At 30.1% G+C, this 24,566-nt stretch overlaps 1 protein-coding gene across 1 annotated transcript; it reads right to left on the bottom strand.

Annotated features, from left to right (window-relative positions):
• Positions 1-1,346: 1,346 nt before the first annotated feature.
• Positions 1,347-2,809, bottom strand: LOC140039833 (uncharacterized). The gene is made up of 3 exons (XM_072085417.1): positions 2,603-2,809; positions 2,239-2,382; positions 1,347-1,799 (listed from the first exon to the last, which is right to left on the bottom strand). Exons 1-3 carry the CDS (start codon positions 2,718-2,720, stop codon positions 1,717-1,719), a joined length of 345 nt encoding a protein of 114 aa, XP_071941518.1. The 5' UTR covers positions 2,721-2,809; the 3' UTR covers positions 1,347-1,716.
• Positions 2,810-24,566: the final 21,757 nt, after the last annotated feature.

The raw sequence follows: 24,566 nt of genomic DNA, 5'->3' as shown, positions 1-24,566 counted from the left end.
TTTATTTTCAGTACAAACATTATACGTCTGTGTAGATTCAACAAAATCGACCTTTACTTTAATTTTGGCCATTCATAGCTAAAATGTATACAAAATCGTAAAATATGCATATTTTGATTTTTATCGATTTCAATATTATCAAAATACTACAATTTAGCGATAACAAACATTTCCTCTTATAATTATTTTTATTTGCATAAACTTGCCGTATAATTTGTTTTGTTTTATATTTTGATTTTAGTAACGCTGAGAAATTAATAAACAAAACCTTGTTTTATATAAATGTATACATCGACATTAACTAGTTTAATACAATGTATAATGAAACATAAATATATCAACTTACTTTAACGATAAACTATAATATTGATTGAATAATTGTTTCTTTTTTCTGTGTATTAGTTTGGATGATATGTTTTTATTTGTAGTTGAAAAAGGCAATTCTTTTTTGTTTTCATTTATGATAATGAGATAAAAGCTAGCTGAGTGTTAAAAACTATTTTTATAAATGAATGTATTAATCCATGCATTTGTTGGCAGAGCTAGCTGCACTTCGATTATCATACACAAAACACTTTGGTGTAATTACTAGTAGTAGCGGCCCATTTCCACTCAGCTCTAAAGCTTAGTATTATTAGCTCCTAACCACCTTATACTCGGTAATAATATATTAGATTCAACAAAAAAGTTATAAAGTTATGGGCTATATACAGCAGATAACAGCGTGTATTATTCGATCGACATGGTAGCTGCCTATTGACTATTTTCACATAAGTCATAATATTTATGACATTAATTTAGCAGTCATTAGGTCATAACATTTATGACAATTTAAAGGTACATGTTAAGTCTCGGAATACGCTAGTTATAGTGTATAGTACAGGAAGCACTAATTTCGGGGCTTCCTGGTACAGTATTGACTATTTTCACATAAGTCATAATATTTATGACATTAATTTAGCAGTCATTAGGTCATAAAATTTATGACAATTTAAAACTACATGTTATGTCTCGGAATACGCTGGTTATAGTACATGAGGCTGTGATTTCCGGGCTTCAAGGTATTGACTATTTTTACATAAGTCATAATATTTATGACATGATTGTGAAGCTGCCATTAGGTCATAAAATTTATGACTTCAGAAATACAAGAATTTCTCTGTAAAAATAATTAGTAGACAAAGTTTTAGTGTGCTATACAAGCTTTTTATTAATGACAAAACATGAATACACTCATGTTTTTTCTCAGCCTTACATCAAAGAATTAAAGAACTGATAAATTTTAACTATTTATTCACTAACACTGGTTATTAATTTAGAAAGAATTAAACTCGGCTTCTAGTAAAATAAGTATTGTATGCATTACTAACTATTTATACGTGATTGTAGTAGAAAATATTTAAAAGATATATACATTTCACAGGCACAGAATAATTCTAAACCGCCCAGTGAAATTTAATTATTTAATTTTAAACGATAAAGATGAGGAAATCAGTGAGAATGCCCAATCCAAGATCCGAACCCGGAACATTCTGCTTGATATGCAGATGACCATTAGACCACTGTCGTAGTACGGCGGAACAGTACTAGTCTCTCAATTGTATATACAGTATATATATAAACATCACAAGGCACAGAATAAATTTAATAAATTAATTTGAAAAGTTATATAAAATGTGACTGCAAGGCATGTGTCCAGTATCATGAATGCTATTTTCACCCCGGAAATGTGTAGTCGTCCTCCTCATTTGCCATCTCCGCATTATCTTCAACCTCCTCATCTGTACTGTCGTCCTCATCTGAAATGATGAATAAACCAAGGCCCTATTATTTAATAGACCTCTAAATAGTTGTATCATTTTTTTAGAAGCTCTGTGTAAACAAAATTTTAAAATAGAGAATCTTGTTTTTTTTTAAATTTGTATTACTATATGTTTCAAATTGGGTCAGAAATTGATTATGGGTATTTTGAATATTGATTAAAAATTAAATGCATGGGCTGTGTTTATACAAGTTTACAATACAGATAGCATAGTATGCCGTCCAAGTTATGAGAATACAGCTTAATATGCCGTTTTAAAATTCCTGAACAAAAAGTAGCAGTATATTGCACTACAAACATCAAATCATCAGCATTGTATTGCGACTTGAATGTATACAATATCGCTTGTATATTGTTCTTCGTATTAGCATCCATGACAATAGATAAACAATAAAGTTAATTTAACTTAAACTTACCATCTGATTGGGCTCCATTTTCAAGCTGAATGCTGTTTTCAATTTCTTCTTTGAAACGAACTAATCTGGATCTTAATTCAGATTCTCCATCATTCTCGAGCAAGGTTATACAATTGCGCCGTTGCAAAATTATTTCCTTGAACACTGTAATTATAATAACAATAAAATAGATTTCAATTGAATATTAAATTAGTTTGTTAGTTCATTAATGTCGTTTGTACAAACGACAATAGTAATGACTCAAAGAACAAGAATTTTTCCCATTTGATTGGATTTTAGCGACATGCCCAATTGTCACGCGATATGTTTTTGGTTAACATCAATGAATGATTATTATGAGTTATGGTATAAATGTATTATTTACCATTCCATCCTAGGCAATTTACAACTAAGTGACCTTCTCTGCTATGCCTTGTCACTAGTTGCTTAATTAGCAGTTCTAGTGACTTAGCCTTAATGACGCCACCAATTCCATTCATCATGCGTTCGTGTTGAGGGCTTACTAATAACGTGCGAATGGTGTCTAAAAAAAATATGAATCATCATTAAACTGTAGGCCTACATACTTACATTAACTTTCCTGTATATTTGAATATAATAATAATAATATCAATGGTACATTTCTTTTTTTTTTCTTTTATTAGACACAAGAAGAAATAACCCCATTACCCCACCATCCACCTCATACCAAAAAGCAGTTAGTATTGCAAATTGGTGAATTTTTTAGTAGACTGCCAATCAATGATTGACCTATATTTATAATTGAATAAAAATGACTGAACTATATTTGTAAATACAATAACAAACTGGGTATACCTTGTTCTTCGCAGTACCAATACTGTACTTGCATGACTCTATCGTTGTCTTTTAAAATAGTCATATTGTATAGCAGGTCCTCGTCATTGCAAACAACTACGATGACATCAGAAATCAGCATTTCTTTTTCACATTTCTACAAAAAAAAAGCATAGAAAAAATAATATAATAAGAATAACAACAGTAACAAAACCAGTAACAAAACCAGTGCAGTCTCAATGTTACTGTGTTATGCAAAAATTGCATGTGTCAGGCTTCGGGGGGTCAGTTAGAATGGGTAGAATTATAAAATAATATATATAATCTCTAAAAACAGTTTGAATATTATTGAATAATGAAACAACTTAATATAAATATGTCATTGTATTATTATTATGATAGGATTTTCATATTTAATAAACCAATTTTATTTTTCACTAAAATGGGGAATTCCACAGTAATTGCAAGTTGCGACATCAGTAAAAAACATTTTTAAAAATTGTTTTACATACAAAGTTGGACATTTTCAGAAAAAGGATACATTATTAAATTATATGAATTACAAAAAATGATTGAAATTATATTTTAATATTAGTTTTATTTTATTAACAATATATATCCTAAAAATTTAACGTTGCCATACAGTATAGGCCGTTTAGTCTAGGCCTAGGTAGTGTCAGGACATCATCACCCCCTGCCTGCTTGAGTGCATGGAGATCACCCTGCACATGTTATTTTTTATATTTTAGTTAATTTTGAATTTATATAGGTATTTTGCACAATATCTAGGAAGGTTAGGCCTAGTGTATGTTAGCATCCGGGCTAGGTCTGGGTTTGCAAGGCTAGTAGTAGTCATGTGAAAGAAAATTGTCCAATCGAATGACCGGAATCTATTTATGCGTTTTATAATAACTGTTTGAAACTTAAATAACAATAAAACAAATAGAAAATAGAGTAACTATAAGAAGTTAAAACCTGTGTTCAAAATATCTTTAGTTCGTTCATCTTCGAAAAATGTGTTCATCCGCTTTATATTTTAATAGGCCTAGTACGTATAATTACTTATCTAGCCAGATTATACTAATTTAACGTAACGAATTGTAGATACATTAAATCTAATCATGGTTAGGCCTATAGTTATTGTGAGTTATGTTTAAAATTACAGTTTTTGTTATCCAAGATCAAAGTGAATAGCTATTATGTGACATATTCAACAAAACATTTGAAAAAATATAAAACAGTAACGTTTGTTTAATTGTAAACTACAGTAAAACAAAAGCAGATAATAATTATGCTTGTCCATGGGGCATGGTACAGTATGTAACTTCAATAACAAATGTTTCATATACTAACCAATGATCTTTTCTTTGATTGTTTCGTCAATTGTCTTTATGTTAATTCTTGTTCTCTTTGTAGTTACGTTTTCAGCATCTTGAGCTTTTCGCTTTCGTAATGTTTGCAATGTTTTGGTAAGGTCGTCAATTGTCTTGCATTTGCAAAATGGGCAATTTTCGTCCGGTTTGAATTTGCTCCACAATACTTTGGTTGCAGCAAGCGTACTACTAAACATAGAAATTTATATAGTTGTTAAGTGTACACACTACACCCTAATATTCAGTGTTGGTGCTCTTGATGAAAATGCATTTTTTAAATCATATATAAAACTTTAATGTTAAAAAAATGGTCAACAAAATTAGTATCAATGGTCCTATAGTAAAGATATATTACAATTTAGTTTTAGGCCTGAAACAACATTCCAATTAATTAGATGAAATAAATAATCGAATAAATCATAATATATATTATAATCAGAAAGCCTATAAAATCCAAATATAATAGGCCTATTAAACAGCTGAAGATTGTGCCCCTGGGAAAATACTAATAAAACTAATAATTGCGTGGCTTGAAACACTTTTTAAAACTGCAAAATGGAAAATAAAACATCTTTATAAAGTAATAAGACTGGTGAAGAATGGTTCCCTAAAAACATTAAAATAAAATTATATTATTTAGAAGAACACAACAATCTTACCTTAAGCCAGTTTTTGCCTTTAGTTGTTTTGGTAAATTTTATAACCTTGCCTAACTGTTCACCATCAGAATGCTTTATTGCCCTAGTGTTATTAATTATTAGATAAGCAATGTTGTCTTCCTCTACACAAAACCTCCAGTCCATTTTTATCAAATGCGATAACGAAGTGATCACAAACAATGTTGGGCGACGAGTGACGCACTTTCACACTGTTACGATCTTTTATTTGGGCCAGGGAGTTATTAGTCAACTCCCTGTTTGGGCATTGTTCACATTGTTTATACTAAAGCTACAGATCAGCAGGAAGAAAAACTCAAGTGCAAATCGTATTTCATATCGATAACGAGTATTATTTGCACGATAGAGATCGATAAAATCTGCCAGTAATATATAATCATTTTCATAGATTAACTTATATATTTTAATCTACTTATACTGTAGTAAAATAATTTTTACCATTTCAAACTAATTCATATTGGGCTCCCGTAATTTCACCTATGCTACACTGCATAATATATATATATATATATATCAACTATGTAAATACTTTATTTGCACATAACATAATAACAAAAAATAAATAAATCATATATTCAAAAGTTTAGTGCCTCTAAAGGAAACATCAAATTGAAGTAAGAAATCCTGATATTTTAACTAAATTAAAATTCTTTAATTAAATTCCTTTTTTATAAGCAGTTGTATATTGTTTTGTATAATTGTAAATTTATATTATATTTATAAAATAAGAAATTTCGGTTGCAAATATGCTTTTTTTTAAATACAGTATTACAGAGATGTTTTATTATTTGAAGTTTAGGTTGTTGGTGGGGTAGCCAATGAACATAAAATTATTGTATTTTGACTATTTCCATTTTGATTGGTCAATTTTGTCGTTAAAAACACGTCCGTATAAATTGTGCGTCTCTTTTGAATAACCTACTGTGTAATATTGAAGCTGTTTATAATTGTTTACCATGAATCATTAAAATATAAACATACGCCTATTTAAAATGAACTTAGAATAGTTATTAAATACATAAAAACAAGCTAGTGATCAATACTTTATTTTCTTGTAAAAAAATATGAATATATCGTGTATTATAAGATAAAAGCGTTGATAGTATTCCAGATATCAACTTGAAAAATATAGCACAAAATAAAAACAATTTTAAGCATTCATTGATCTAAACCAAAATTGTCCACTTTTTATGTACAAAAAAACAAAGTCATATCGGATAGACCATCATCAAATGTTCACGTATCTCTGAAATATTGTGTCGAACGAAAAGATTATTTCAATTTCAAAGTTGGCCTGTCAAACTAGGCGTTAGAAAAATAAATTAAACTAATATATAAAATTATATTGGACAAATAAATGATATGCACATTTAATAATACAATTTTGTTTTTGCATGCACATGATATTATTATATAATGAATTTTTCAATTGTGTACCCAAGTCACACCCGTGATACATTGGGTTAACTTTCACAATTCTTATTTGTTTTTTTTTTTTCTTTTCTTCCATAATAGTGTAAGGTTATAGTAGGTCACCCCATGAATAAAGGTGCAATAGTATGATATATAACATTGTTTTATCAAAGTGCCGTTAAAATGAATAATTATAAAATATTATTATAATATATAAAAGTAAAGCCACATTAAATCGTATTTAATTAGGATAATATATGGGCAACACTAGCCCTATATCAGTGAAAGTGCTTTTACAAAATTGAGAATATGAATATTTTACATCCATTTCAAAAGCTTCATTATTATTGCGATCTTTTAGACATTATGTGAGTTAAAAAACAGAAAATTAAAAAAACATTTAAATATAAATCCACTAGCCCTTTATAAGTGAAAGAACAAAATTGAGAATATGAAGCAAACAAGCACTGCCTTAGTGGACTGGAATAAAGAAATAAAAACAAAGGATCAAGGCACAAGCTGAAAACAATGAAGATAGCTTGGTAGATATAAACAATTAGGATTGCATCTAAAAAAAAGCAACTCAAATGGTGGTTAATATTGAACCTTAAACTTAGGTAGTCGATGGAATAATTTTACTGATCTGGGAGTATGTTAATGTTAAGATCAAACAGTTTTGTGGCTTTAAGTAGTAATTCCAAGTTTTTTTTGTCTTTTGACAACCTAATATGTTCGTGTCATTGATATAAGATATTACACGAATGTGACATGTCTTTTGAATGCAATACATTGAACGTTCTTTGCGGTTTCTGCAAGTATCAGTATTATTCATTTAGGCCTATATCATTCAGATTAGATATAATATTCAGAACCGGCGCAACGTTTTTGAAATTTAGTGGTAATTTAAGGTTGTGTATATTTGGAAGTCCAAACCCACGTCAGCTCGACTATGATTGGGACTAATGTTTAGAGCATTTTTAGGAATTCGGAGTTCTGTGCTGTTTCTGCGATTATCCCTTTATATCACATTAGATAAAAAAAAAACCCCAATGATATGTTATTGATATAAGGGTTTATCTCTGTCACGGAAATTAGGCATTAATAACGTCAAGGACATTACAATTTTGTCGCAATAATTGCCAACCCCAAAAACAACTATCACTCAAATCATGCTTGAAAAAGGCACAACTTTATACACCCTTTATACTATAAAGTACTACTAATACTATAAAAAATGTACTACAATGATAGTTTTCAGTAATTACTTCTTATATGCATCATGCACACTAATTAATCAGTTTTGTCTTCTACATATAAATTTTGATAATGAAATTGTTTGCAACATCAATATAAACACTTCCAAAAGTGGCATACAGGGTCGGAGCCCCATGCCATTAGCTACCCATGATCATCATGTAGGCGTAGTGCCGTTAAAATGAATTATTATAAAATATTATTATTAAGCAAAGGTATAAATGTGTAATTTTATGAAAGCATTTTGTGTCTCACAGTGTAGATATATCGCTTAATTATGGATCATTTAACCCTTTTAACCCTGGTGTGTTTATTTCTTTCTAATTAAAAGTCTAACCTGAATTTTAAATCAATGAATAAAGAGTAACAGTGACCGTACCACGCATATAGACTCAATAGAATTATAAATTTCAAAGAGTTTTGTTAAATTCGTTTATAATATATCAAAGTATAGCCACATTAAATCTTTAAAACAAGTTAAATCTAAACTTTAAATTCTATCTTCAAACAATTTCCTGTATGATCAAATCATCTTTTATGTATATAATTTTCAGAAATGAATACTGTACCTTGTAATAATAATATAATAATATTTATTTGGAGCAACACATATTTAACAGTGGCACACATACAACATTTAAGCATATCAAAATATGTTTATACCTCCATGATTTAAGCAACACAATTACTTTTTAAAAAAAATATACAAAAACAATAGAAAATAAAAACTGAAACTACCTGTACAACTTGTCATATTTAATTAATAGGATAATATACTATATCAGTGGAAGTGCTTTTACAAAATTGAGAATATGAATATTTTACATCCATTTCAAAAGCTTCATTATTATTGCGATCTTTTAGACATTATGTGAGTTAAAAAACAGAAAATTAAAAAAACATTTAAATATAAATCCACTAGCCCTTTATAAGTGAAAGAACAAAATTGAGAATATGAAGCAAACAAGCACTGCCTGAGTGGACTGGAATAAAGAAATAAAAACAAAGGATCAAGGCACAAGCTGAAAACAATGAAGATAGCTTGGTAGATATAAACAATTAGGATTGCATCTAAAAAAAAGCAACTCAAATGGTGGTTAATATTGAACCTTAAACTTAGGTAGTCGATGGAATAATTTTACTGATCTGGGAGTATGTTAATGTTAAGATCAAACAGTTTTGTGGCTTTAAGTAGTAATTCCAAGTTTTTTTTGTCTTTTGACAACCTAATATGTTCGTGTCATTGATATAAGATATTACACGAATGTGACATGTCTTTTGAATGCAATACATTGAACGTTCTTTGCGGTTTCTGCAAGTATCAGTATTATTCATTTAGGCCTATATCATTCAGATTAGATATAATATTCAGAACCGGCGCAACGTTTTTGAAATTTAGTGGTAATTTAAGGTTGTGTATATTTGGAAGTCCAAACCCACGTCAGCTCGACTATGATTGGGACTAATGTTTAGAGCATTTTTAGGAATTCGGAGTTCTGTGCTGTTTCTGCGATTATCCCTTTATATCACATTAGATAAAAAAAAACCCCAATGATATGTTATTGATATAAGGGTTTATCTCTGTCACGGAAATTAAGCATTAATAACGTCAAGGACATTACAATTTTGTCGCAATAATTGCCAACCCCAAAAACAACTATCACTCAAATCATGCTTGAAAAAGGCACAACTTTATACACCCTTTATACTATAAAGTACTACTAATACTATAAAAAATGTACTACAATGATAGTTTTCAGTAATTACTTCTTATATGCATCATGCACACTAATTAATCAGTTTTGTCTTCTACATATAAATTTTGATAATGAAATTGTTTGCAACATCAATATAAACACTTCCAAAAGTGGCATACAGGGTCGGAGCCCCATGCCATTAGCTACCCATGATCATCATGTAGGCGTAGTGCCGTTAAAATGAATTATTATAAAATATTATTATTAAGCAAAGGTATAAATGTGTAATTTTATGAAAGCATTTTGTGTCTCACAGTGTAGATATATCGCTTAATTATGGATCATTTAACCCTTTTAACCCTGGTGTGTTTATTTCTTTCTAATTAAAAGTCTAACCTAAATTTTAAATCAATGAATAAAGAGTAACAGTGACCGTACCACGCATATAGGCTCAATAGAATTATAAATTTCAAAGAGTTTTGTTAAATTCGTTTATAATATATCAAAGTATAGCCACATTAAATCTTTAAAACAAGTTAAATCTAAACGTTAAATTCTATCTTCAAACAATTTCCTGTATGATCAAATCATCTTTTATGTATATAATTTTCAGAAATGAATACTGTACCTTGTAATAATAATATAATAATATTTATTTGGAGCAACACATATTTAACAGTGGCACACATACAACATTTAAGCATATCAAAATATGTTTATACCTCCATGATTTAAGCAACACAATTACTTTAAAAAAAAATATACAGAAACAATAGAAAATAAAAACTGAAACTACCTGTACAACTTGTCATATTTAATTAATAGGATAATATACTATATCAGTGGAAGTGCTTTTACAAAATTGAGAATATGAATATTTTACATCCATTTCAAAAGCTTCATTATTATTGCGATCTTTTAGACATTATGTGAGTTAAAAAACAGAAAATTAAAAAAACATTTAAATATAAATCCACTAGCCCTTTATAAGTGAAAGAACAAAATTGAGAATATGAAGCAAACAAGCACTGCCTGAGTGGACTGGAATAAAGAAATAAAAACAAAGGATCAAGGCACAAGCTGAAAACAATGAAGATAGCTTGGTAGATATAAACAATTAGGATTGCATCTAAAAAAAAGCAACTCAAATGGTGGTTAATATTGAACCTTAAACTTAGGTAGTCGATGGAATAATTTTAATGATCTGGGAGTATGTTAATGTTAAGATCAAACAGTTTTGTGGCTTTAAGTAGTAATTCCAAGTTTTTTTTGTCTTTTGACAACCTAATATGTTCGTGTCATTGATATAAGATATTACACGAATGTGACATGTCTTTTGAATGCAATACATTGAACGTTCTTTGCGGTTTCTGCAAGTATCAGTATTATTCATTTAGGCCTATATCATTCAGATTAGATATAATATTCAGAACCGGCGCAACGTTTTTGAAATTTAGTGGTAATTTAAGGTTGTGTATATTTGGAAGTCCAAACCCACGTCAGCTCGACTATGATTGGGACTAATGTTTAGAGCATTTTTAGGAATTCGGAGTTCTGTGCTGTTTCTGCGATTATCCCTTTATATCACATTAGATAAAAAAAAATCCCAATGATATGTTATTGATATAAGGGTTTATCTCTGTCACGGAAATTAGGCATTAATAACGTCAAGGACATTACAATTTTGTCGCAATAATTGCCAACCCCAAAAACAACTATCACTCAAATCATGCTTGAAAAAGGCACAACTTTATACACCCTTTATACTATAAAGTACTACTAATACTATAAAAAATGTACTACAATGATAGTTTTCAGTAATTACTTCTTATATGCATCATGCACACTAATTAATCAGTTTTGTCTTCTACATATAAATTTTGATAATGAAATTGTTTGCAACATCAATATAAACACTTCCAAAAGTGGCATACAGGGTCGGAGCCCCATGCCATTAGCTACCCATGATCATCATGTAGGCGTAGTGCCGTTAAAATGAATTATTATAAAATATTATTATTAAGCAAAGGTATAAATGTGTAATTTTATGAAAGCATTTTGTGTCTCACAGTGTAGATATATCGCTTAATTATGGATCATTTAACCCTTTTAACCCTGGTGTGTTTATTTCTTTCTAATTAAAAGTCTAACCTGAATTTTAAATCAATGAATAAAGAGTAACAGTGACCGTACCACGCATATAGGCTCAATAGAATTATAAATTTCAAAGAGTTTTGTTAAATTCGTTTATAATATATCAAAGTATAGCCACATTAAATCTTTAAAACAAGTTAAATCTAAACTTTAAATTCTATCTTCAAACAATTTCCTGTATGATCAAATCATCTTTTATGTATATAATTTTCAGAAATGAATACTGTACCTTGTAATAATAATATAATAATATTTATTTGGAGCAACACATATTTAACAGTGGCACACATACAACATTTAAGCATATCAAAATATGTTTATACCTCCATGATTTAAGCAACACAATTACTTTAAAAAAAATATATACAAAAACAATAGAAAATAAAAACTGAAACTACCTGTACAACTTGTCATATTTAATTAATAGGATAATATACTATATCAGTGGAAGTGCTTTTACAAAATTGAGAATATGAATATTTTACATCCATTTCAAAAGCTTCATTATTATTGCGATCTTTTAGACATTTGTCTTTTGACAACCTAATATGTTCGTGTCATTGATATAAGATATTACACGAATGTGACATGTCTTTTGAATGCAATACATTGAACGTTCTTTGCGGTTTCTGCAAGTATCAGTATTATTCATTTAGGCCTATATCATTCAGATTAGATATAATATTCAGAACCGGCGCAACGTTTTTGAAATTTAGTGGTAATTTAAGGTTGTGTATATTTGGAAGTCCAAACCCACGTCAGCTCGACTATGATTGGGACTAATGTTTAGAGCATTTTTAGGAATTCGGAGTTCTGTGCTGTTTCTGCGATTATCCCTTTATATCACATTAGATAAAAAAAAATCCCAATGATATGTTATTGATATAAGGGTTTATCTCTGTCACGGAAATTAGGCATTAATAACGTCAAGGACATTACAATTTTGTCGCAATAATTGCCAACCCCAAAAACAACTATCACTCAAATCATGCTTGAAAAAGGCACAACTTTATACACCCTTTATACTATAAAGTACTACTAATACTATAAAAAATGTACTACAATGATAGTTTTCAGTAATTACTTCTTATATGCATCATGCACACTAATTAATCAGTTTTGTCTTCTACATATAAATTTTGATAATGAAATTGTTTGCAACATCAATATAAACACTTCCAAAAGTGGCATACAGGGTCGGAGCCCCATGCCATTAGCTACCCATGATCATCATGTAGGCGTAGTGCCGTTAAAATGAATTATTATAAAATATTATTATTAAGCAAAGGTATAAATGTGTAATTTTATGAAAGCATTTTGTGTCTCACAGTGTAGATATATCGCTTAATTATGGATCATTTAACCCTTTTAACCCTGGTGTGTTTATTTCTTTCTAATTAAAAGTCTAACCTGAATTTTAAATCAATGAATAAAGAGTAACAGTGACCGTACCACGCATATAGGCTCAATAGAATTATAAATTTCAAAGAGTTTTGTTAAATTCGTTTATAATATATCAAAGTATAGCCACATTAAATCTTTAAAACAAGTTAAATCTAAACTTTAAATTCTATCTTCAAACAATTTCCTGTATGATCAAATCATCTTTTATGTATATAATTTTCAGAAATGAATACTGTACCTTGTAATAATAATATAATAATATTTATTTGGAGCAACACATATTTAACAGTGGCACACATACAACATTTAAGCATATCAAAATATGTTTATACCTCCATGATTTAAGCAACACAATTACTTTAAAAAAAATATATACAAAAACAATAGAAAATAAAAACTGAAACTACCTGTACAACTTGTCATATTTAATTAATAGGATAATATACTATATCAGTGGAAGTGCTTTTACAAAATTGAGAATATGAATATTTTACATCCATTTCAAAAGCTTCATTATTATTGCGATCTTTTAGACATTTGTCTTTTGACAACCTAATATGTTCGTGTCATTGATATAAGATATTACACGAATGTGACATGTCTTTTGAATGCAATACATTGAACGTTCTTTGCGGTTTCTGCAAGTATCAGTATTATTCATTTAGGCCTATATCATTCAGATTAGATATAATATTCAGAACCGGCGCAACGTTTTTGAAATTTAGTGGTAATTTAAGGTTGTGTATATTTGGAAGTCCAAACCCACGTCAGCTCGACTATGATTGGGACTAATGTTTAGAGCATTTTTAGGAATTCGGAGTTCTGTGCTGTTTCTGCGATTATCCCTTTATATCACATTAGATAAAAAAAAATCCCAATGATATGTTATTGATATAAGGGTTTATCTCTGTCACGGAAATTAGGCATTAATAACGTCAAGGACATTACAATTTTGTCGCAATAATTGCCAACCCCAAAAACAACTATCACTCAAATCATGCTTGAAAAAGGCACAACTTTATACACCCTTTATACTATAAAGTACTACTAATACTATAAAAAATGTACTACAATGATAGTTTTCAGTAATTACTTCTTATATGCATCATGCACACTAATTAATCAGTTTTGTCTTCTACATATAAATTTTGATAATGAAATTGTTTGCAACATCAATATAAACACTTCCAAAAGTGGCATACAGGGTCGGAGCCCCATGCCATTAGCTACCCATGATCATCATGTAGGCGTAGTGCCGTTAAAATGAATTATTATAAAATATTATTATTAAGCAAAGGTATAAATGTGTAATTTTATGAAAGCATTTTGTGTCGCACAGTGTAGATATATCGCTTAATTATGGATCATTTAACCCTTTTAACCCTGGTGTGTTTATTTCTTTCTAATTAAAAGTCTAACCTGAATTTTAAATCAATGAATAAAGAGTAACAGTGACCGTACCACGCATATAGGCTCAATAGAATTATAAATTTCAAAGAGTTTTGTTAAATTCGTTTATAATATATCAAAGTATAGCCACATTAAATCTTTAAAACAAGTTAAATCTAAACTTTAAATTCTATCTTCAAACAATTTCCTGTATGATCAAATCATCTTTTATGTATATAATTTTCAGAAATGAATACTGTACCTTGTAATAATAATATAATAATATTTATTTGGAGCAACACATATTTAACAGTGGCACACATACAACATTTAAGCATATCAAAATATGTTTATACCTCCATGATTTAAGCAACACAATTACTTTAAAAAAAATATATACAAAAACAATAGAAAATAAAAACTGAAACTACCTGTACAACTTGTCATATTTAATTAATAGGATAATATACTATATCAGTGGAAGTGCTTTTACAAAATTGAGAATATGAATATTTTACATCCATTTCAAAAGCTTCATTATTATTGCGATCTTTTAGACATTATGTGAGTTAAAAAACAGAAAATTAAAAAACATTTAAATATAAATCCACTAGCCCTTTATAAGTGAAAGAACAAAATTGAGAATATGAAGCAAACAAGCACTGCCTGAGTGGACTGGAATAAAGAAATAAAAACAAAGGATCAAGGCACAAGCTAAAAACAATGAAGATAGCTTGGTAGATATAAACAATTAGGATTGTATCTAAAAAAAAGCAACTCAAATGGTGGTTAATATTGAACCTTAAACTTAGGTAGTCGATGGAATAATTTTACTGATCTGGGAGTATGTTAATGTTAAGATCAAACAGTTTTGTGGCTTTAAGTAGTAATTCCAAGTGTTTTTTTGTCTTTGCGAGTTTTGTCGCTCCATTTGACAACCTAATATGTTCGTGTCATTGATATAAGATATTAAACGATTGCGACATGACTTTTGAAAGCAACAGGACTACATTAAAAGTCCTGTGCGATTTCTGCAAGTAGGTTGAAATAACATTTCGGTTACAGAAAAACTTTAATGTTTTTTATAGCTGATCTCTGTGTCATTCTCATACGGAGAGTGTTTTGGTTTCTACCACTCACTACAAATATTACAGTGTATGAGATAAATGACATTTTTGGTTAGACAATTAATTGGTTATGATTTTCTATGAAGCAACAAGCAAAGCCAATTTAAGCACGTATTGGAAAAGTGTTGGCATTAAAATATAGGCTAATATAATAATTTGTTTTAAACGTGCATGATTAATTATACTGTACTTTTTAATTCGAGTCTTTGTTATTAATTTCATTAAACTAATCACTTTATAATATAGGCCCACTAAATTTTGTAATAATAATTCGTTTAGGCCTTAAAACATTCTCAACTAAATTTGGGACAAATAAGTCACCTCTGTGATTGAAGTTCGCTTTTTGATAGCTCGGTTATATCAGGTAGGCCTACTAATAGCTTAATGCGATATCTAGAAGCAAAACGAAGACAGCCGACCTGATACCGCTGAGATACGATTAGCCAGTTTTATAAAGATGTTGTCCGAGAGAGAGAATCAACATACGAGTTCATCATAATAAATTTGTTCGACCGACATAAAAGTCATTCGAGATTTTTGACTCCGAAAGCTAAGACAAATGTGACGATTTTTTTTTAAACAGATGCAAAGCACACAACGAGACACATTTAAAAGCTGAACCTATAAAAAACACGGTGCTCTATATTCTTAGCTTAATTGACTATTTAAAATACATGGAAAGTACTTAGTAAAGTATACAAAAAAACACTTCGAAGTTTGCATGGCGAAATTATTAATTATGTTGAATGATGAAGTACGGGCTTGTATTTAATAGTTAACATACATACAATATTGCCTTTAGTGACTGTATCTTAGTCATACAGAAGAACTTTGAACTTCGATAGGGAATAGGCAATAACTTGTATTGTAATTATTCGAGTGATTTTTATTAATATATACACTAGGCCTACAGTATATAATTACGAAATTATTTTGGTGCTAGATTGCCTGGTTTCCATCTAAGGGACAACACACAATAAGTTTTGATGCCTAAATAGGAGATGCAAATTAAAAGTTTTAAAAGTATTTTAATTTTCTAACGGATTAGGTCTATAAGAAACGTATGGTATATGGTTGCCATTTAAAAGAGCTTTCATTTACAATCACCAGCATCACTTTTAATGTATGATACTTTGATGAAAATTCATGTCGCAATCGTGTAATATCAATGACACGAATATAGGTATTTACGATCAAATTAAAATAGTTTAAAGTGTGTAGACTAGATGGGATTCAAACAACTTCTAAAGTGTATTGTTCGTTACATTTTTCATAACTGTAATTCTATCCTATAGCACTCAACCCGAACAATTATTTACTTCTTGATTTTTAGCAATATATCCTAATATTACGTAATATATGATACGAATTCAATTAGATAAACAATCTCAGTATAACCAGACTATGTTCAGAAGGTTCAAAAGTACGGAAAGTAAAAAGGCATGTGTTCGTTAATATAGATAAATGCTGCCAGTGTTAATATAAAACGTATTTATAGAATCGGACACAGCATCATAAAATCGAGAGACGACAAAACTTTTTTCAGGAATATAGACCAGGCAATGCACTCTTACTTTTAGCTAACATTATTTTTGAGAGGATTAAAAATCCGGAATGTCTGAATAAAAGTATAGGTATAGGTAAAATTAAGATTATCGAAGAAACGGTACATTAGACTACTTTACATCTTGTCTATAGTTTTCACTTTTATTTGCACCCCTAAACAAATAATATTGCTAAATTTAGTTTTCCTTGGCATTTAATGTATGAACTAAAAATTATTGTAAATGAAAAGTTTTTTAAACGGAAACAAATCCAATACGTTTTTGGGATGGATTCCTATAGTTTTACCTAGTTTTACTCTAGAGGGCATGTCCAGTCCTATCTATTTATTGCTTGAAACTATAATCAGCGTTTTTTTAAAACTTTAAACTTATCTGTGATATTATCAAGAGTTAATAGTGGAATTGCTAGCAATCTAAGCTATGTCCATATTCCTAAAAAATGCTCTAACCAACCCCATGGTCGGGCTGAGGTGGTATTAGACTAAAGTATCTGAACATTATATTAGTAATTTGAACGTTATTATTATTATTATTTTCCGTCCAAATGGGGTAGCTAATTACATTATAGTGACTCCGACCCTGCCAATTCGGAAGTAGACTTTTGTTTTATATTCAGATGAATATAAGGAATAATTGATAATTATAGAAACATTTTAATACAAATCAGGTAGGCCCCTATTTACAATCACATTAATTTAAAAAAAGTTCAAGCGTTAATTAAAATGTTTCATAGGCTCATAATTTCATAGTTTATATTTAACTTTGGTTATACTGTATATGATTTTTAGCAATAAATCCTAATATCACGTAAAAACAAGATATGAAAGTCACAGTCCAATTCAGTGGCAACAGGCATTTGATATCGTCGTCCAAAACTCCGTTTAAAAGATGTTAGTAAGCGTGATCGGCTTTCTTTTAATATTCCCACTGGTTCTTGGGAAATGTAAACATTATACAGTAACGGATACATGATTCCACCCTGTCGCACTCCGTTTCTTACATAGAACTATCGGGAGATAGATCTTCCCCATTTAATACAAAACTGTTGCTGTGAGTACCAACACGATAACAATTTTACAATTGCGGTTGGCATCTTTCTGTTTAACAATTTTTAAAAAAAGAGTCCAGTTATTTAATCTGTCATATGCCTTAGAGGCATCAAGAAAGCAAGCATATACAGGGCTATTTTGCCGACTATAAAATGCAACAACTTGTTTTAAGATTAATATACATGTATCTGTGGAGTGACCCGATTTAAACGCAAACTGATGGTCAGATGACTTAAGGCTATCTCCGGACAATTTAATTAATACAAATTCTAGTACCTTAGATACCACACTAGCTAAAGCTATAGGCCTAATTGCTTTTACTCGTAATATCACCTGATTTAGATTTTAAAATCGGAACAATTTATCACTAGATAAATCTTTAATAATGCCCGCTACCTGTTGGACATTTACCTCACAACCACAATCATCATTACAATTAACAAGTATACTGTGAACATAATCCTTATTACTATCATTATGAACACAATTAAACAGCTCCTCAAAATGAGCTGCCCAGTGGTTACTTATAATTATCATATTCACCATTAACATTATCCAAAGATTCTGTAAGTATTTCTTAAATTTCCAAGAAAGAAGAAGTAAGAACAGGAGTACATGATTTAGACTTATAAACCTTTTCCACAAATCAGCATAATCATTTTTAGTCGCGTGGAAGCGACTCTATAGTTCACTATGTCGGTCGGTCGGTCTGTCTGTCGGTCTGTCTGTCGGTCTGTCTGTCGGTCCGGTATCACTATGCGTTTTATCGCTTTATGACCTTATCTTGATATCAGTTTAATCTAGCTAAGTCAATTTTTCACAGAATATTCCTTATGGCCAGGAATCGATGTGGTTATGTTTTCACGGTGCGCAATAAAAAAGTACGCGGTCTACGCACGATTTAACGAAATCACGTTTGTAATCATATCTTAACAACCATAAATCACAATTAAATAAAATTTGGTACTCATAAATTTCAGGGCATAAATCATCATATGGCAATACAATTACGTGCGTAGTGCATGTAACGCATGCGTACGCGCGCTTAAAATTTTCAAAATTTATTTTCGATGAAATAAGAGACGTACGTTTCAAGAAATTTTAAGCGTTTACAAAATTGCCATGAGTGCGCAAATTTTTGTGCGCGCACTGCGCGTTAAATGTTATTGCGCACTCTTTTTGCCCGATTTCTGTTTTCTTGACTTACTTTTCAACTCGAAATTACGTTATACGAGCACGTCAAAAGTGACAGGCTACGCACGTGTAAATTAAAAAAATATAAATGTTTTTAAACATTTCAACATTTGTAAACATGTTCAGTAATTTCGGTCAGTATAGTTCACTATGTCGGTCGGTCCGTCTGTCTGTCGGTCTGTTTGTCTGTCGGTCCGGTATCACTATGCATTGTAGCACGCGACTTAATGGCTGTTGGCCTTGTTTAATAAAGACTTAACCATAGAATCAGCCCTATGCTGTTCTTCTTCTGATTTACACTAGCGTAAACTCATTTTAAATTGAGATCTTGTCATTTAAAACGCATCGCCTCAAATAATGAACCAGATTTAGGCTTTCCATTATTAACCCATAGAAGGAATGATTCTCTAGCCACATTATGGCATTCTGCGACATTTTCATTCCACCCTGGAATGTGGGTCCCATTTTTTATTTTCTTATTTTTAAAACACATTTTGGAGGCACTAGATAGAGCACAAACAATATCATTATACAAATCATCCATACCTTTCCTGATTTACTAACGTGCTGTACTTGCATCCTATAGCACTCATAAACCCTCGCGTGACTATACTTTTGCTAAATTTAGTTCTCCTTGGCATTTAAAAATTAAAGAACGAAAAATGTCATGAATCTCGACTTACTTTTATGTCGGTCCGAAAAAAAACCCTTTATACATAATTTTCATTACAAAAGGGAACGTTAATAAGACATCGGTCCAAAAACCCATTATGATTGCGTCCAAATGATGCGGGTGCGCTTCGGTTGGCTCCCTTCGTTTAAAGTTATCGATAACATTGCAAAGTGAAAAAGCAAAGTGAGCGCACATAGGTGACTTAATTGTGTTTCGTTTAAATGAAAGTAATAAGGAAGACTCGCATAAAAAAGATGTTTAATATTAACCATGCATTGTGCAAAACAAATTATTATTAGCCTACATTTCTGCCCCGTCATGAAATAACCTCTCAACTGCATACTGCATAATTTTCAGATAATCAACCAAACGTGTTTTTGTTATCATCCGGAATGAACAATAATTGCAAGTAATTGAAAATCCGAATGCACCACAAGGTGTATCATTCCCTAAATTGCCCAAAAAGCTTTTTTAAAATGTGTCAATTGCGACGTTCTTTCACGACAGGGCAGACCATGAAAACCACTTGGAATTACTACTTAAAACCACGAAATATTTTGACTTAACATTAGGAACATATTTCTAAATTGTTTATATATACCAAGCTATCTTTATTGTTTTCTAATCTCACTCTTTTCACCAGCATTATGCCTCTTTTGTTTTATTTCTTTTATTCCAGTCCACTCAGGCAGCGCTTGATTTCTACACACTGATGAAGGGCTAGTTTTGCCCGAAAGCTCTGCTAATTTTGTCTAGTTGTTTAAATTGTATCGTTTAGATTTAGCTTTTTGTTTATATTATTTTGTATCTTTATTAAGATCAAGCCGCTGATACCCCCAGCCACACTGATACCCACAGCATTGTCTTCTTTCAGTAATTTGGATTTATATTGAAAATTATCCATTTTTTTCAACACACAAAGGCTGTCTCTCTCTCTCTCTAATTCTGTTAATATTATATATAAATGAACTTACAAAAGATTTCAAAGAGAAAGAGATTAATATTTTTTATTGATAAAAAGACTCATTCTTGGCCGACGATATAATTCTCATTGGAAATAGTGAAAATGATCTACAATCATTATTGAAAGCATCAATTTACAACAAAATTTAAAATGTTATAATTTTGAAAAATAATATGCAGGCCTGATTGTAACCAACCACCAACGCATTAACAATCAAAGGAAATAGCCAATCGGTAACAAATTCATAGACGAAGCCAACATGTATAGCATGCACACAGAAATTACAAAAACACAAGCCATATAGATGAAGGAAAAGGATCGAACAGAATTATTTTATTAAATTTTCACGCAGTCAAACAACGCAACAAAGCAACCTGGGAATTTCCTTTCTTGAGTGCTAAGCACTATCGAATTGGTTATCTATACTGCATTTCAATCATAAAACTTAGTAAAACAATAAAAATACATAAGATATAATAAATTGTGTGAACAATCATTTAAATATACAGATAACATGGTTCGTGTGTACAGACAATTAAAGATGATATACGATAAAATTAGGAATATCTTGCCATACATGGGGACAATTTTTATACAAGGAATAATTAAAAGAATTGGTTCTTTAATATTATTAATTATTCTTTAACAATTGTGTTCTGTTTATGTAGTTATCTGTATGAAAAAAAGCGCCATCTATAGCGGACGTATAAGTAGCGATAATTTTGACCAATCAAATTGGGATTCTTTCAAACTCATTGTTTCCTAAAAAAATCCCAAGCTCTGAACTTACCACTCATCGTATTACTATAAGGATATTCATTTCTGAAAAATAGGCCAAGTTTACATGAAAGATGATTTGATCATAATAGGGGAAGTGTTTTGATGATAGAATCTAAAGTTTATATAAACTTTTTTTTTAAGATTTAATGTGGCGTACAGTTAATTATGTTATGAATTTTTTTTATCTCTTTATCAGAGGCACAGTCTCAATGAGGGAGATGTGCAACAAGAGTAAATAAACATAATTATATTTTTAAAAAAATATACATAAAAACCATTAAAAAAATATTTAAAAAGTATAATTTGTCATGACAAACCACTGACAAATTTGATATCTTCAAATATAAAACAAAACGTAAAAAAACAAAGCATTATTAAAAGTAAACTGAGAAAGATTAAAAACTAAAAATGTTACTGTTACTCTATATTCATGCACTACGCATATTTTAGTTTACATTTCTATGGCTTTAGGTTAAATCAGGGATCAACCCGAGTTTTCGGCATGTATTTGAATATAGGACTATTCCATTATTATTTATAGGGGTGTTAGTCAATATGTTGGGTTGGGTGTGCCAGGCTTGTTGAGGCTTCTATTGTTCGTGTCATTGTGCCAATTGTTTTGTATTTCACTGTGTTTGATAAAAACAAACAAAAAACTGCTGCTGTAGTTAGCCTATAGCTTTTATTATGTGTCTGTAAATTATATCGTATTTTACACTATATAAAGTAGCCTATAGGCCCTAACATGTTTTTTTACTCAACAGTTAAATCAAGTAGCCTCTACAAATAACAAGAAAAGATCAAGAAAAAGATTCATATACATTTTAATCTTATTTAATTTATGTTTTAATTTATATAAAATATCCAATTTATGTTTTAATTTATATAAATACATCCATGTTTGGTTTTTTCTCAACAGTTGCAAATAGCCTCTACAAACGACAAGAAAAAAATCGTTAGATCGAAAGATACATTCTTCAAACTTTATTCAAATATAAGGCACAAGACTTTAACATTATTTAATAAGGCACAAGGAACATATACTATTTTAACTTACTTAATCTGTTTAATTTATATTATGCCATATCTTTCTCGCCACATAAATTCGTCAAGGTATTCCGGTAACCATTCCCGTTTACACCTATTCTTTTTAACTTTAATTTTTCACGATTCCAGTAGGATTCTATGTTTTGAGTGTGGACTCCTGTTATTGGATCAACAACATTCTTACTGTGGTTTACTGTTAAGTGTCCATCTACCACATCCAGGTCATGTACTCTGGAATAAACCTTCCATTTATTTGATGGTCATTTTAATATAAGGCATGAAATAAGATTATTGGCATGTATTTATTTTGTTTGTATGGTATTTATATTTTTGTAATATTTTGTTTGGTTGGAATTCACTGAATCTTTTGCAGTAATTTATTAATAACGGTACCTGTGATTTTACATTATCATTGACCATTGAAATCGACAGTAATTTTAATGTAGTTTTACAGTTATTTATCAACATTATTCTACATTAATGGTAGACCACTTCCTTTGAAATCGACAGTAATTTTACGTAGTTTTATGGTACCCGTGATTTTACGTTATTGTTGACATTAACAGACTTTCAGATTAACAGTAATTATACTGTAGTAATTTATTAGAAACGGTACCTGTGATTTTACGTTATAGTTGACATCCGACTTTCAAGTTAACAGTAATTTGTAGTTTTACCGTAATTTATTTTCAACAGTACCTGTGATTCTACATTACGGTAGACAACCGACTTTATGACCAACAATAATTTACTGTAGTTTTACAGTAATTTATTTTCAACAGTACCTGTAATTCTACATTACGGTAAATTACTGGCGTCCAGATTGCCAGTAATTTACAGTTTTTTTATAAGAATTTTTTTAACAGTGTAGGCCCTATATATCCTGTACTGGGGAAGGGTTAGTGTGTGTTGCATGAGAGAAAGTTCTGCAATTTTATTTCTGACTATTTTAGTTTTTGTGTCAGGATCAGCTGGAGAGAGAACCTCACGAACATTGCTAACTCATTGAGTTGAACCAAACATGACACTAATAAATAACACTTAAAACTGGGTCGATGAAATAAAACATATATACCTTAAATTAAATATGTTACACAATGTATGTTTTGCTTAATCTTATGCCTTTAAGTGTACTGAATTTGTTAAAGTCATAAACTGTTGAGAAAAAAACAAACATGGATGTATTTATATAAATTGTTTTTCTGGCTGTTTTACTTTATCGTTTTGATTTAGCTTTTCGCTTTTTTTTGTATCTCTATTGAGATCCAGCCACTGATACCCACATCATTGTCGTTGTTTCATTAATTTTCCTTTGGATTGATATAAATTAAAACATAAATTAAATAAGTTGTATATGTTTTCTCCTTATTGTGAATAACGTTTGAATGTATTTTTTCTTGTTATTTGTAAGAGGCTATATAACTTGATTCGGCTGTTGAGAAAAAAAAACATATAATAATATTACATGAAATGTAAAATATAACATGATATGATTTAACTGTTGACGGTAAAAAACATGTTAGGGCCTATAGGCTATATAAATATAGTGTAAAATACGATATAATTTACAGACACATAGGCTAACTATAGCAGCAGTTTTTTGTTTGTTTTTATCAAACACAGTGAAATACAAAACAATTGGCACAATGACACGAACAATAGAAGCCTCAACAAGCCTGGCACACCCAACCCAACATATTGACTAACACCCCTATAAATAATAATGGAATAGTCCTATATTCAATACATGCCGAAAACTCAGGTTGATCCTAA

Source organism: Antedon mediterranea, chromosome 2 (genome assembly GCF_964355755.1).
Source record: "Antedon mediterranea chromosome 2, ecAntMedi1.1, whole genome shotgun sequence".
Lineage (NCBI taxonomy): Eukaryota > Metazoa > Echinodermata > Crinoidea > Comatulida > Antedonidae > Antedon > Antedon mediterranea.
The sequence above is the reverse complement of the archived record's forward strand: the minus strand, read 5'-3'. Positions and strand labels throughout refer to the sequence as shown.

Coding starts and splice junctions, on each gene's coding strand:
- LOC140039833 (XM_072085417.1), bottom strand. CDS start 2,720: ATGATGAATGGAATTGGTGGCGTCATTAAGGCTAAGTCACTAGAACTG. Junction 2,383..2,602: donor AAATTGCCTAGGATGGAATG/GTAAATAATACA, acceptor TTATAATTACAG/TGTTCAAGGAAATAATTTTG. Junction 1,800..2,238: donor AAATGGAGCCCAATCAGATG/GTAAGTTTAAGT, acceptor TCATCATTTCAG/ATGAGGACGACAGTACAGAT.